The 15,333-nt window shown below is 46.2% G+C and overlaps 1 protein-coding gene and 1 long non-coding RNA gene across 6 annotated transcripts in view; one reads left to right on the forward strand and one right to left on the reverse strand.

The window, feature by feature from the left end:
• LOC105083056 (tyrosine-protein phosphatase non-receptor type substrate 1-like) overlaps window positions 1–15,333 on the forward strand; it is a 40,641-nt gene that overhangs the window by 15,266 nt on the left and 10,042 nt on the right. Inside the window, exons 1-2 of one of the 5 annotated variants that reach the window (XM_074347048.1) lie at window positions 6,842–7,139; window positions 9,863–10,216. The exons of 2 other annotated variants lie outside the window; for them this stretch is intronic. In XM_074347048.1, coding sequence (XP_074203149.1) covers window positions 7,067–7,139; window positions 9,863–10,216 — 427 coding nt within the window. In that variant the 5' untranslated portion in view covers window positions 6,842–7,066. Of the gene's footprint in view, window positions 1–6,841; window positions 7,140–9,862; window positions 10,217–15,333 lie in introns of those variants that run through there. 2 more of the 5 variants (XM_074347043.1, XM_074347045.1) reach the window with 2 other exon arrangements.
• LOC141574032 (uncharacterized) lies at window positions 36–3,400 on the reverse strand. Its single transcript, XR_012500574.1, has 3 exons — window positions 3,071–3,400; window positions 1,307–1,474; window positions 36–160 (listed from the first exon to the last, which is right to left on the reverse strand). It is a non-coding gene; the product is annotated as an uncharacterized LOC141574032 (long non-coding RNA).

The raw sequence follows: 15,333 nt of genomic DNA on the forward strand, positions 1-15,333 counted from the left end.
ATGTCCAGAGGTGAGATGAGAAATCTTTAACATTTGACTCTCCAGAAGGAAAAAGAAAATGAAAGCCTGAATTCTAGGACTTACCACTTTCTTGCTGTAGATACTCTCAATGTGGCCAATTTCAAGTTACCATCACTTCAACAAGCAGCTTGCAGGATTCCTGAAAAGGTAACAATGGGTTCTCATGAGCCAGTCCAAGCCTTCTCCAGCACACCACTCAGTTGTATGCATAATCGGCACGTTCTCACCCTGACCACGACTCCCGGGTCCCAGCCACCATCTCCTCCTGCACTACTGCTGTGGTCTCTGACTGCCTTCCTTGTTTCAGGCTCAGTGATTCTTTGGGAAAGTCAGTCAAATCCTATCACTCCTCTGCTTCCTCCCCCACCATACCTGCCTGCCTCACTCTCCTACTTCTTACCAGTCTCTGTTTATGTCAGTTCATCAAAGGTACCTTCCATAGATGGCCCTGTATAAAATACCAATTCCTCTCTCACCCTGGCATTCCATGTCCTCTTAACCTGATTAATTTGCTTCCTGACCACTTACAACCATCTGACATAACAGAACATAGGCAGTTCTCGCTTCGCACAGAAGAGGACTATAGAAATGACTGCATAAACTGCGTCATAAAAAGTGATCTCAGTCATCAGTGGTATAAATAATGATTCTGATGTGAGACACTTTTTTCAAAACTTTAGAATCTCTCCTCCTTTCAGATTTAAATACATAGACAAAAGGAAAAAACTAATCATATTTAGTTTGACACATTCGACACCTTGAGAATTAAAGCAATTTATTTCTTTCTAAAAGCTTATCAGAAGTATTTTCAACTGTCTTCAATTTATTTTTATTTATCTCTATTCATAATTTTTAGATAATGAAAATATATCATATTAAAACCATTACTAAAAAAGAAAATTAGCAAACATACAAGCACAAAAAAAAACTTATCTAAATGTTTGAACAGGGCTTGCCTTCTTCTTCTTGTCTAATCTACAGTATAAGAGCATCTTTTTTATGCCTTGGTGAATTATCAGATGCCTTGCTGTATTTGGATCAGTTTCCAACATTTTATGCTCTGTACGCTCAAAATTGTGGAATCTTTACAAAACTTCCTTTAATTTGAAGTATTTGCTGCTCTGACTTCCTCTGGGACATTTTCACCCGTTTCCTCACCACCATTTCCCTCATTTACGGGGTAGTTTTGCCTTCACTAAGTTCCCCTGGATGCGTATCTAGAGTCTTTCTAACAGTCTGCGTGTACCATTCCCAGGGTCAGAGATTTCTTCTCTAATCCACTTACATTCAGTTGGAATGTCACCTCCAGCATCACCACTTGTTGCGTCTCCATTGCAGTCTCGTCTTCGTCGTCAATTCCCTTTTACAATGAGTCATTTTTGTAAATTCATATGGATTCATCACTGGGAGACAGCGGGCAACATGCCCACATACGTTGCCGTCTGGGCCTAAGCTGAGTAACAAGAGTCACAGTGATCAATTACTACAGGCTTTCAAAGTACGACGTGATTGGTTACTGACCACGATGAGCATCTGTTAGTACACAGTGATCTGTGGGCTGACCCAGAGTCAGCAGCAAACTTATACTTGATGCAATTGTGCAAAGTAACTTTCCTGTGGTAAGTGAATTCTGAACTGCGTGTTGGGGGATTCATGCTATTGATCTAAACTGAAATTCATGCACCACGCAAGACGAACCCTGATGTACGTGTTGCGTCTTCCTCAAATAGGCTGTCAGTTCCATGAGAAGGGACTCTGAATCCTCACTTGCCAGAATATGACCGCGACATACCAGGCCATTAATAATTATTTTAATAAATGAATGAATGAGTTTCCACTAGACGTTGGATTTCAAATAAAAATTATCTAAGTCAATCACCTGGATCTTGTATTCTAAGGTTCTTTCATTCAAGGATAACCTCTCTTCTTTGTGTTTAGAAATCCTATCAAAAATTCAATAACCTGTAAAAAGTGAGAAAGGGAAACACCAAACGAAAATAAAACCAAAACCCAAAAACCAGTCATTGACTGGAGTTTGTCAAAGGTGCTCAGGAACCAACAGTAAGAGGTCACAATGGACAAAGCTGGAACATGTGAAGCAACAAATATACAAAGTATTGGAATATCTACATACTGAAAGGTTGTGCCCCCCACACTCACACCTTAGCCTGCTGATGGCCAGTGCACACTGCTGTCAGCGCAGGGGCCACAGGCCGGCTCTCCCACCCCTTGGCCGAGTGTAAGCACTGCACCAAGCTGTGCTTTCCTATGACTTATACTGAAATATTTAAGCTTTTATATTATTAACTTACATTATTTAATTATCTATATTATTTAATCCTCCTAATTTTCCTAGGAAGGAATACATTCTATCGCAGAATTGTGAAACTGGTTAGGGAAAAAATTCCAGAAGTTGTTGGATCATAGTTTCAGAAGCCTTGAACATAAATGCTTACAGGCTTCCAGTTTGGGAGTCAGAATAGCATAGGGTAAACATACGGTCCCTGACATAAGCCCAGTTTTGCCTCCTGTGGCCTTGTGCCAGTACTTAACTTCTCCAAACCTACGTTCCTTCCTATGTCAAATATTAGTATCTTGGAATCATGAAGATTAGAGTCTACGAATCTTCATCAACTCATGGAGTGACTCAAAGGGTTCATAGGTTCTTACATGGAACTCAGGGTCACTTTCGGTCTTTAAGGACCATAGTAGAAAAGAAAGGGAAATTAGGATGACTTTCATGATTCCATGCTTCCATCCAGACACACATTCACTCATGCATTCCCACGTTCAATCACGCGATATTATTCACGCACCTGTTAACCAATACCTAACTCCTCCTCTGGGGCAGACCCTGGGCAGATGACCCATCCTCAAGGAGCAGCCCCCAACCACGGGGCCCACTGTAAACTTCCTACAGTCATTGTCTGATTTCTCTGGGATGTGCCAGTTCCCCTGCAGTGACAGTGTCCCAGGCTTCACCCTCCTTGCACTTGGTGGCCGTTAACTGCCACATGCAGAGATTCTAACCCCAGAGCGTGCATCTCACCTGGATGGAGAACTGCCGTGTGTTCCAGTGAGACAAGCAGCCGACGCCAAAGCAGAACAGTTATGAGACCTACACCCCGGAAAGCTTGCAGTTGGTGAACGCCTCGGTGCAGGGGTCCGAGAGTGTGCTCACCTGTAAGGTGCAGCAAGAGGCACAGCCCCCCACCAGGGCCAGACTCATACTGTCCGCAGCAGCCCACAGTACAGACAACCCCTTGGGAGGCCAGGTAAGCTCACATCTAATCCTCTGAGCAACTGGGTCACTTTTGTCTCCAGGTGGAGTAAGGAATTAACACCCAAGAGACCAGTTTGTTGTCTCCTCTGCCTGTTGTCCCTTAGGTCCAGAGACGCCTGCCCTTATCCTTGTAGCTTTCCTCCTGGGTTTTAAAAGTGCTGCTGGTGATCTGTTTCATGGTCTTACATCTGCAGGTGGCGGAACCTGTAACAGGTGAGTTGATGGCAGCCTTAGTCCTTAGGGAGGGAGATCAGGGCCCCTTTCCTGGGCTGGCAAGAGGAGTCCAGAGTGAGCACACAAAGTCACATCGATGATCCAGCCTTAGGGGAAGGTTGTGAACAATCTCATTTTCTCCAAATGTGTCTTGGAATTCTCAGAGGCTTCCAACTGTCATGCATTGAGTAGCGCTCTGGAGTTTCAGAGCTTTCCTATTAAGTTTTCTGGGACCCTGAAGGTGAGGGTCCAAGGTGTAGAGGTGGGAGAAAGGTCAAAGTATTGAGATCAAGACCCAAAACAGCACCCTCATAAACTACTATGGATTTCATTATCACGTGATCTATCCTTGGAATGAATGAGAAAAGTATTGCTATAATCAACTAATAGAACCTTCCTAAGGGACTTGGAGGTGCTGACAGGTGGCAAAGATGAATGTGGGTATGAGAGGAGTTGAGAACTCAGCAAGAGGTGCTGGGGTGTGATGAGTAGGGGCTTCATTTCTGATCTGCGCCATGAACCCACGCCAAGCAGAGTGCCTGCCACACAGTAGGTGGTAGTAAATATTCGCGGAATTAATACATAAATGAATGAATGAATGAATGAATGAATGATTCTTCCTACAGATCTGTCATGTTCTGCCATACACTGCCTCTTGCCCTGTCCAAAGGGCTCAAGTGGGGTGAAGAAGCTGTAAGGACCTCAGGTGACCGAGACCCCTGCCCTTCCCTCTGCTGCACTCTCCTCCACCACGCACATGCCCCCTTCCACACACCCTCCTGGTGTTCCTTCTCTCTGAGCTTTGGAGCTGAGTCAAGGACAAGACTTTGGTCATGGGAACTTGGGGATGGCTGGACCCTGATGAGCTTCAAACGGGCCCTGCCTCCACCCCATAGAGAATCAGGCAGATCATGAACAACCCTTCATTTTTAAAGCTGTTGCAAGTCTGATTTCATTTTGATGCAAATGTATTTTGAAATGACTAAGCTCACTAAGCATTTTCCTATTCTCAAATTTGTTAAGAGTAACATTAAAAACATCCAAAAACCTACCATCCTATATTCGTAGAATGTTGTAACATTTTGCTGCTATAGTCTGCTCTTCCTGCTTAAAATACTATCCTGAGTTTGGTGTTTATAATCTCAAGCATGATTTTATACCTTTCCAACGTACGTATAAAATTTTAAGCAGAATGTAGTATTATTTTGCATGTTTTAAATTTTATATAAATTCTGTTGATACTGTACATAGCATTTGGGAACTTTTCATTTTTATGCTTTACACAGTTGGTAGGATAAATTCACTTTGGTATATGTAGCTCCATTTTATTAATTTCTGCTCTATAGTTTTATATTGTAAGAATATGCCACAGTGTATCAAACCTTGTGACTAATATTGAAGCTTTATGCAATGTTTTGCTCATACAGCTTTGCAAGAAACATTCTTATCTTTGTTTCCTTGGCACATATGGGAGACTCCCTCTTCTTCCTTCAGTTAGTCCACAAAGCAGCTGTGTAGGTATCATGTGGAGCTTTTGTTATTTAAAAAAAAAGATTTGAAATGTTTGATCAAATTTAACTCTTTCCATTTATACTTTTTTCTTGCTACAATATGTGCACATATATGTATATGTATAGTGTGTGTGTGCGCACACACGCCCACGCATTATATAGATGTTAGGGATCTTAGTTTTTTTCTTTCACAAACAATTATCCAGCACCCACTGATCTGTATTGTCACCTGTGCCTTTATCAAGTTTCCATAAATTTGCGGTTCTCTTAAGAGGTCTTTGTTTCATTAAGCCTCTTGTCGACCTCTCTGTAAAAAGACCCTGTGTTAGTTAGACTAGCGTTATAATGTAAGTTTTGACAGCTCTGTTGGGCATATCTTCTCACCCTTTCCGTTGTTTAAAACTATCATGGTTATTTGGCCCAAAAGCATTTTAGAATCACTGTCAATTCATGAAAAATCCTTTCAGAATTATTATTATTATGTGATTGCATTGAATTTACATATTAACTTGGGCAAAGTGACATCTTTTCAAATATTGAATTTTCCCTTTTATGGACATGCTATACCTCTATTTATTTAGGGTTCCTTTTATTACTTTTGTGTACAATTTTACAATATTCTCCACCTTGGTGTTTTGTATCTCCGTTTATAGATATCTTTAATACTTCATCGTTTGTGGGATCTCTAAAAGTTGTTATTGCTGTTTTCAGTGAGGTTTGACTACAGTATAAGGTTGTAGCTGAATGTGAATATCAATCTTATATCTAGAAAATTTAAAAAACTCTTACTAGTGCAATTAGCACTAATAATTCTGATACCATTAATCTATCTGTCTAAAATTAGGTTTTAGCTTTCATGGTTGAAGAGTCAAACAGCTCGACAAGTTCTATAGATTAAAACTGGAGTCTCCCTAACCTCCCAGCACTTTCCAACTCCAAGATGCAACCATTTTCCACTCTTGTAACTGATCATTTTAGCTTTTACTGCCAGATCTCATGCCCATATTGCGACTTCTTGACTTCTAAGTCTTAGGGACTTTTTAATCGACTTCCTACTGTGGAAGTTGGGGATATCATGTTCTGAACCTCGTGACCTCATTCCACGTGTGCTCACTTTCTTTTCCCCATCACTCTAACATGATTATGATTTTGGATAACTTAACAGTCAGTGTCTATGTTATAATGACTGTGAGATTGCTACTTACAGCTGAGGGTTGTAACATCCCCAGCTTTGACTTATGTTCATCCTCATATGTGTGTTTCTGTAACCACCACCACGGTGAGGATGCAGAACATTCCAGGACGACAGAGGTCTTCCTTGCGCTACCCCTTTGCAGTGAAGTCCATCCCCACCAAACCAAACCTCTGGTAAATGCCAATCAGTTCTCTCTATATACATAATTTCAAGAATGCTATAACTGGAGTCTCAAAAAAAGTCTTTAGTCATCAACATAATGCCTTTAAGAAACTAATCACTGTTGCACACATAAATAACTCATCCTTTGTACTGCACAGTAGTATTTCCTCATAAGGACACACCACAGTTTGATAAACCATTCACTTATTCAGGGGCATGTGGATGGTTTCCAGTTTTGCACTATTACACAGAAATCATCTGTAACATTATTGAACAGGCCTTGTGTAGACATGAATTTTCATTTCCTGGAGATAAATGCCCAGGAGTGTAAATGAAGGTCATATAACACACTTCCTCTCCTGAAAGAAGAGGAAACGATTGTTTTGTTGGTGGTGAGGAAGCATTGTTTCTGCTAGTCCTGTCCAATCTCTCTGAAAAACTAAGATGAGTAACTCCTCACAGTGGAGTCACGTCCTCTGCCTGATTTCTGTTTCACAACCTGAAGCAGGAACTGGCTAGAATCTAGAAGCAGCTTCCTATCCCACAGTACATTTTACTCCATCACAGGCACTTCCTCTTCTATTGGGTGAGGTGGGGCTTCTCTTCTCTCCCCAAAAGAAGGAACTCTGGGTTCTCTGCGGGACACACACTTGGACACAGCAGTCCCATCAGGCTTCCACGATGCCGAACCCTGCCTCCTGGCCCCACCCTCTGCCTCCTTGCCTGCTGCTGGCGTTACTGCTGGGACGCACAGGTGAGCACTCCTTGGGGTAGAATCCCCTCTCCCTGCCCCCGGAACTCCCCATGCATTTTTAGGACCTCCAGGTAAACAGGTGTGCCACCTGAGGAAGCCACAAATGGCCAAGGGCTGGGCATTATCAGAGAGCATGAAATCAGGGATCTGAGCATTTCCTCTGTGGCTCTGCCACTGGCAGTTGTACACCAGGGGCTTCGAAGGTGACGATGCTTCAAACACCATCATAGACACCTTTTTGCGTAATAACTCATGGAACCCTCACAACATCCCTGTGTGAAGCTGTGACAATTATCCCAGATTTACAGAAGGGGAAACTGAGACAGAGAGAGTACACTGCCCGATGTCACCTACCTAAGGCAGGAAACATTGGGTTCGAGTTCAGGCCAACCAGCTCCAGGTTCATTCTTTGTACCGTGTTGTGCTGCTCAGCTTCTTGGTGGAGCCTAATTGCAGGAAAATCAGATAATACAGAGGAACAGTCAGAATCGTCATCACCCATCATCCCACTCAGACATCAGAGTTCAAACCCTGTCGTATGTCCTCCCCAAACTTTTGTCGATAATATCTTGGGTGGCTCCTACATGCCAGAATTTTTACTAAGCTCTTAATATCTGTTATAATTTCACTTAATTCTCAAAAGAACCCGTATAGTACAGCAGTAGGCTACGTTTGTATATGTATTTCTAAATGTGTGCAGTCCGTGTGTGCTTGTGTGTGTGTACGAGGAGGTGCGAGGAAGTAAAACAAACGCAGACACATGGGATTCCGATAAGGTTTCCTTCATGCTCTCCGCAAAGCGTTTTTCAGTCTACGTGAAATGACATCATCAGATGCTTAGTCCTCCCCAGTTTCTCAACACCCTCCGTCTTTCATACTTCCCGAAATTTATCCCAACCCTCTCCCAGTTTCTTAAGGCAAGCAAATGTATGTCTTAGTAAAATGAGTAGACTTTCACGTGGGGCTATCTCGGAGTCCCTTTCCCACGCTGGACAGGAGAGGATGAAAGATACAGACGCCTGCCTACATGACCTATGTCTGAGGTTCTAGCCACACCCATACGCATATCCAAGGTCATGAAAGCCTCCATTAAAACCCCAGGAAATCTAATGAGTAAGAACTTCTCAATTTCTTGAACACTAACCTTGTTCCAGGTGATGCAAATGCTCATGACTATTAACTCATGCGAGCATGTATCCAAGGTAGACACTGTCGTACCAGGACTTTACAGATGAGAAAAAGGAAGCACACACTGGTTCACTGTCCCTCAGCAGTGAAGGGAAGAGCTATGACTAGAACTCGGGCTGTCTGGCTCTGGGACTCACAGGTCTCACCACTGGTCTTCACCCTACTGGGTCCTCGCTTTCACCTCATGAGTTTTCTGCAGCTTCTGCCAATGAGTACAGGGAAGGGGGTGGTGTGGGGCAGAGGGCTTCTGGTCTTCTTCTCTGCTCTTCTGCTCCTTGCATATGCACAGAGTACTTCTGTTTTTTGCCAAGTCATCTGCATGGGAAACGCAGTTTCTGATACAACTTCCACAGAGATTACGCCCTGAAAGTAGACTTCAGGGTCTCAGGGAGATGTAGCACTAGGCAATTCACACAGCATGCAAATACTTACTGCTTTCCTGCTGGGGACTAGGAACAGTTATAGGAACTTGGGGAGCACTGGTGAATAAAGAGACAAAATACTTGCCCTTAGGATCTTTTCTACGTCTGTAATCTGTTTCTGTTTTTTGTATACATTGATATATATTATATTTTTAGTTTCCACACATAAGTGATACCATACAGTGTTTGTCCTTATTTGTCTGACTTGTCACTAAGTACAATATTCTCTAGGTCCATCCACTTTACTGAAAATAGCAACATTTCATTCTTATTTATGGCTCAGTAGTACTCCATTGTGTTTGTGTGTGTGTGTGTGTGTATAGATATATGCCACACTTCTTTATCCAGTCATCTGTCGATGGACATTTAGGTTGCTCCCCTCTCTTGGCTATTGTAAATAGTGCTGCTATGAACACTGGGGTGCATGTATCTTTTTGCATTAGGGTCTTCTCTGATTTCCACTAAACTTTTGATAATTTATTACAACAACCTTAGCTAACTAATATAACATGATTAAACATTGGGAAAAAATCCTAAGGGGACTTGAAATGTTTTATTTCCCTTATAAACTATATGTCCATTGTGGGTCAGGAGCTCTCAACATCACTGTCACTGAAGTACCCAGGCTTAAGGAGCCGACCCCATCATGAGTGTGCGCATGTCTGTGGAACAGGGAAGTTGATCCCTAAAGGTTCTTGCAGTTAAATGCATAACCACAAAATACATCCATCACTGCTGCTCACCTCTCCGTGGTTGAAAGAAGTCTCATAGCCCCTCCCAATGCAAAGGTCCAGAAGTACAACCCACCATGAGGCCAGGAAGCAGACAGACAGAAACATCTGGGAAAGCAAGACATTTGCAGACAGGACTCAGGCACTCAGACCTGCTCTCTGCTGTGCCATTCACCCTCACTGTGCCTCAGTTTCCTCGTCTGTTTTGGACTCTCATGTTACAGGCTCTTCGTGAGGGTCACATGTGATGGTAGCTGCACTGAGGAGAGTTCAGGGTGGGCTCATGGTGCTTTAGGTCAGTGAAACCTGCTGTTGGTAAATACGGGAGAAAACCTACCTGATCAAATGAGGAGGAATGAATAACTGCTGTGTTTCCCTCCAGGAGTGGCGGCTCAGGAGCTGCAGGTGATTCAGCCTGAGACGTCAGTGTCGGTCACAGCTGGAGAGACGGCCACTCTGCGCTGCACCACGACCTCCCTGATCCCTGTGGGGCCCATCAGGTGGTTCAGGGGCACAGGGCCAGGCCGGCAGTTCATCTACGATTTGAAGAAAAGCCACTCCCCCCGAGTAACAAATGCTTCAGATGTCACAAGGAGAGACAACCTGGACTTTTCCATCCGCATCAGTAACATCACCCCGGCAGACGCCGGTGCCTACTACTGTGTGAAGTTCCAGAGACGAAGCCCTGGTGACGTGGAATATAAGTCTGGACCAGGCACTCGGCTCACTGTGAGTGGTGAGTACACGTGGGCCCCTCGTCCCCTGCTCTGTGACAACAAGTCAACAAAATGCCCTCCTGTCTTTGAGCAAAAGTAAGAATGAGGTGCAGCAGTGGGCGCTTTATCATGACTGGGTCACGATCCGATTTCCCACTTGTCTACAGATCAGGGAGGTTGAGGCCTGGAGAGGTCGTGCTATCTACTCATGGCCCCACGGCTGGTAACTGGTATGAAAAGTCTGCAAGCCCAGCCCTTTGGTTCCAGGCTCGAGGGAGCTAAGGTCCAAGTGATTTGCCCGCTCAAAGGCCAGACCTCAACTCCTGTCTCCAGAGAGTGCTCCCCTCAGTGTGGCCAAGTCTTCACTTTAGTAAGCACTTACTGAGCACCTACTGTGTGCCTGCTCCTGCTCCGGATGCCATGGAAGCAGCAGTGAACACAGCAGACAAGGGCTCTTCTCCTATGAAGCTTGTGTTCTCTTCCCTTCCAATGCGGGAAGTCCATACTGGCCGGGGAATTGTCGAGAGTAGGGGGCAGGATGTAGAATGTGTCACTTTATTTCTTCAGAAACATCACACTGAGAAGAAACTCCAAGAGGCAGAGATTCAGTGTTAACTCTGAACGCCAGGTTTGGAGGAGATGCCCAGAGGTTGGGTGTTTCCTGGGAGGGTCTGTCACGAAACCCTCATGTGATTCAGGATCAACTCATAGTCACTGATGGCTCCAAGCACAGCTGTCGCATCTCAGAATGTCCCGCACCCAGGGAAGAGATTCCACAAGTCGATGTCTTAGTCGCTGCCCCATTGAGGTAGCAAAGGTGCTCCTTTAGGGTTTTCTGCCACAGGCCCAGGATCCTCATTCTAACTCCTGAATCCTGGACTGTCAGGGCAGGAAGGATTTTTACACACCAACTGCCCTGCCCCCCACCTACACATGGGGAGCCTGAGGCCAAGAGGTGACAGGGACCTAGACCACACTCACAAGGCCAGTGAGTGATGGGATCCTTACAGAACCCAGCTGATTCAGTCCAGGCTCCTCCTGCACCACCATTGGACACTGGCTCCTTGGAAGAGCCTGGCTCATAGTAGGTGCTGAATAAAAAGCTCCTTGGGTCAAACCATTGAACAGGGAGACTTTTCTTCAGTTTCCCTAAGATTCAAATGCTCCTTGCATTCAGACCGTGAGTTCCCAGGTGACTGGCAACCTCTGCCTACTTTCAGCCACATGATCCCAAGTCACTCATCCCATGTCAGCACCTAGAGCTGCCCAGGGTCTCAGCAGCTGCAAAACACCACGCGGTATGGACAGAGCGTCTTTCCCTCTGCATTCTCCTGTTGAAGGGTACCAAGTTGTCCCCAACCTTGGGCTATTAAGACAGCACTTCAGTTGATACTGCTGTCCATGCCTCACTCTCATCAAAGAGGAAATTCCCACTGGAAGTGTCATTGCTACATCAGAGAGTATGTGTATTTTAATTCGTGTGGATATAGCAAAATTTCACTCTCAGCCGTTCTAGCAAGCAAATATCCCCACAAGCCCTGGACATAGGAGGGAAGGTTAATCCTGGCTTTGCGGGTATCACTAACATTCCCAGGTGGTGCCTCCCCTGCACAGCCAATCACAGGTGGGAACTGGCTCCAACCCCACTCAGACCTGCTGCCTCCCAGGAGACCGTCATCCTCTTCCCCGAGCACCTGCTCAGATGATTCCCTGGATGAGAAAGGAGGGAGGCAGGAGGGGGTGAGGGGGTAGCAGCCTGTCAGATGCTGAATCTTCCTCCTGGCATTTACTGCCTATAGGCAGTGCTCTGAGGGAGGGGCCATCTGTGCCCCTGAGGCTCTGAGAGGGGACCTGGCGGGTGAGCAGGTAAGGGGGCCAAGGTAGAACCACAAGCAGCCTGACTCACACCCAGCTCTCTGCACACCCCACTGTGCTTGTCAAAGTGGGGAGAAAGCTCTAACACTCTCCTTTTAAATTCGTGTGCTGTTCTTCAGCAATGAGTATTAAAAACAACAATCCTGTGTGGCTGCCAGGCTAGCTTTATAACTGGGAACAGACAGATGCAGGGTCTCCTGACGTCCTGAACCTGCCCCTATGAGACAGGGCTCAGCGCACTCAGAAGCCCCAGGAGTCCTTTCCTCCCTGTTGCTGTGATGTCGCCCCTTCACTGAGTGGCCTGCGGGAGCAGCTCCGGGAAGGGGAGCGAGGACAGGGCAGAGGGGCCGCTCCATCCCAGCAGCACCCGGCACGCCCACTCCTGCCCCGCAGACTGAGGAGGGGGAGGGGGAGGTAGTTCCTAGAGGATGCTGGGGTCCCCGCGTGGACAGAGTTCATGTTCTAGACTCAGGTGTCAGGAGCCCGTGTCTCCCCCTTGTTGCTACAGGGTCCCCAGGCCTGGGCCCCTGGAGGGCACTCCTCCCTGGTCTCGCTTGAAGTCAAGAATCTCAGAGGGAAAAAGGGCGGGTGGTGGTCACTGTGGGGGCCCCTGAAGGTGGGTGCCTGCTCTGTTGCTGGACATGAAACCTCAGGGGTCAAGGGAATTCCCTCTGGGATATGGTTGTGAGGGTGAAGAGATTTTATTTCTCTCAGCCTCAGTTTTATCATTTCTAAAATGGTAATAATCATGGACTCTTTCTAGCAGGGTTATTCAGATTTCAGACTGTATGTCTAAACCACCAGCACAGAGTAGACCCCCCAAATTGAGGTGTTTTTTCAAGGCTGTGTCTCACTTCCCTTTGCAAGGCTTACTGGCCTGTAGAAGGACTACAATCACACCAACCTTTGCAGGATGTCCTGAGGGTACGATGAGCCTGCTGACAGAGCAGCCTTTCAGTGAGCCATGCCGTTGTCCCCCCAGGCTGTGGTCTGCGCAAGTCTCAGTTCCCGCCTAGTCCTGTTTCCCCACCTGTAATCTCGGCTGCCTTTCAGGGTTTTTGATGGCTGGAGAGGATCTAGAAAGCGCTAAATGGGGTGGGCTAGGGTGTCACTGAGCCTCAGTGCACAGTGGTTGCGCACCTGGGCTGAGCCCCACTGCCTGGACTCCCATCCCAGCTCCGCAAGGTCCCAGGTCTAGGACCTCAGATGCGTCCCTCCCCACACTGGGTCTTGGGGGCCTGTTCCGCCCCTGTTAGCACCGCCCTCCCAGAGCCGCAGCAGGGACTGATTGAGGGATCCATGTACAGAGCTTAGAGCAGAGCCTGAAACAGTGTACGTGTTCCACCATGTTACCTCTGACGTGCCGAAGCCTGAGGCCTTGGGCAGCTCACTCCTTCCAGGACTAAGTATAACTGGGGTTGGGGTGGGGTCTGGGCTTTCCACCTTGGCTGACCATCAGATTCACCTAGGTAACGCTGACACGATCCCCAGCCCCTGTCTCCACCTGAGAAAGCCTAGTATAATTGGAGACACGTGGGCCTGGGCACCTGACTGATTAACTCCTGCAGGGGATGCTGCCTATATCCGGGGCAGAGAAGCCCTGAGCTCCGTGTTCTCCAAGGTCACAGACGGAGATCGGGTTTTGCCCAGACAGAGGTCACTCTTCCTTGGTGCTGGAGCTGCGAGAACAGCTCTTTGGGGACGTTGCAGAATAGCCCGTGACAGTGACAGTTCTTCAGAGGCCAAGAAAGGAAGCTTCAACAGAAGCAGAGGGACACCTCCTCCCATGGAGCTCATCTGCGGTGGAGAGGGGCTTCCCAGAGAGGACTCTGTTCAGCCCTCAGCTTTGTTGCTGGGGAAAACTTCCCATCTTTAAAGAGGGACTGGAAGCCCCTCAAACACTCCCTGCTCAGCCCAGAGCCCTCCTGCCTCAACACACCAACATGACACTGATGGAATCTCTCCTCCCTCCTTTTATAATGCTTCCAGCTTTCTGTAAAGAGCTGGTCTGCGGGGTAATGCCTGCAACATCATATATTTTGAAAGCCAATTCCCCCAATTTGTTTTCTGAAGGGATTATTATAAAAAAGAGGAAGAGAATCATACTGGGGTGCTTCTATTGCTGCTTTTTCATCAGGGTTTTGCATGCCAGCTGCACGGAGCAGGATTTGAGACTTTTTGTTTGTTTGTTTTTTCCTGCTCTGCTTGTGTTCTGCCTTCTCACTGCCTGAAGAATAAACAGGCAGTTTCAGAACTAGGAACAACCAGACCTTGTGACAACTATCACAGGTCTTGTTGATAAAGCACCTGCTGCGCACCAGACTCTGTTTTATGTACATCCCCCCTCGTCTGACCACGGTGGGGCTGTCACACACATTGCAGGGAAACAGAGACTGAGGCTCAGAGGTAAAGATCAGAGACACTAGAATCAGTGACTGTGTGCAGTGAGATGAGCTCCGACCTTTCCTCGCTGGGTGCCCTTGGCCAGCTCTGTCCTCCCTGAGCCTCATCCCATAAATGGGACCACACCCGGGCCCCCCTCACTGGGCTGGTGGGGAGATTAAAGAGCCGAAGGTCATGCAGGGATAAGCCCAGTGTCAGGCTCCCAGGAAACTCTAAATGATGACTTATTACAGTATCTCATCCCTTTAGGGACGTTCAGGATGCTGCGTTTTTTATGACTTGACTTGTTCAAGTAACGCTTCCTTACTATGTCCTCAAAGTGTTTGATGACTTTTAGAAAGCAAGTTAAATATTTACAGATGCAAATGTTTGTAATATTCGCTGTCTACCAACCTTTACAAGAGGTGTTGGGTAATAATGAACAATCTGGAGACACCCTATAACCTTCTAGAGGGAGAAACCGCCCTCCCTTTTGATTAGCTGATTTGTGTTTGTTTTCAAGACACAGGCGGTACATCTGCCTGCTTCATGGGCCTCTGTCTGAGTCTCTTCTGATTTAATAACGATTAAGAAATTAACCACCTCTGCTTTCTCAGCTCTCAGTGATCTTTGCTTTCAACTCAAAACTGAACCAAGCTAAGAACCCAGATTCAGAAAAACATCCCTTTGCCCCCTGCCTTTGAAATTCAGGAGCTGGTATACTACTCCTACTGGAATATTTGTGGAAAGAATGAAAACTAGGGAGTAAATTCATAGAAACCCAAAGAGACAGCTCTGGATATAAGTACAGTGTTTAGTATTGGGAGGCATCTTGTATTTTACTTAAAGCAAAGACGCTTCCCCTGCCTAATGGAACCCT

The sequence above is a fragment of the Camelus bactrianus genome, chromosome 19 (genome assembly GCF_048773025.1).
Source record: "Camelus bactrianus isolate YW-2024 breed Bactrian camel chromosome 19, ASM4877302v1, whole genome shotgun sequence".
Taxonomy (NCBI): Eukaryota; Metazoa; Chordata; class Mammalia; order Artiodactyla; family Camelidae; genus Camelus; species Camelus bactrianus.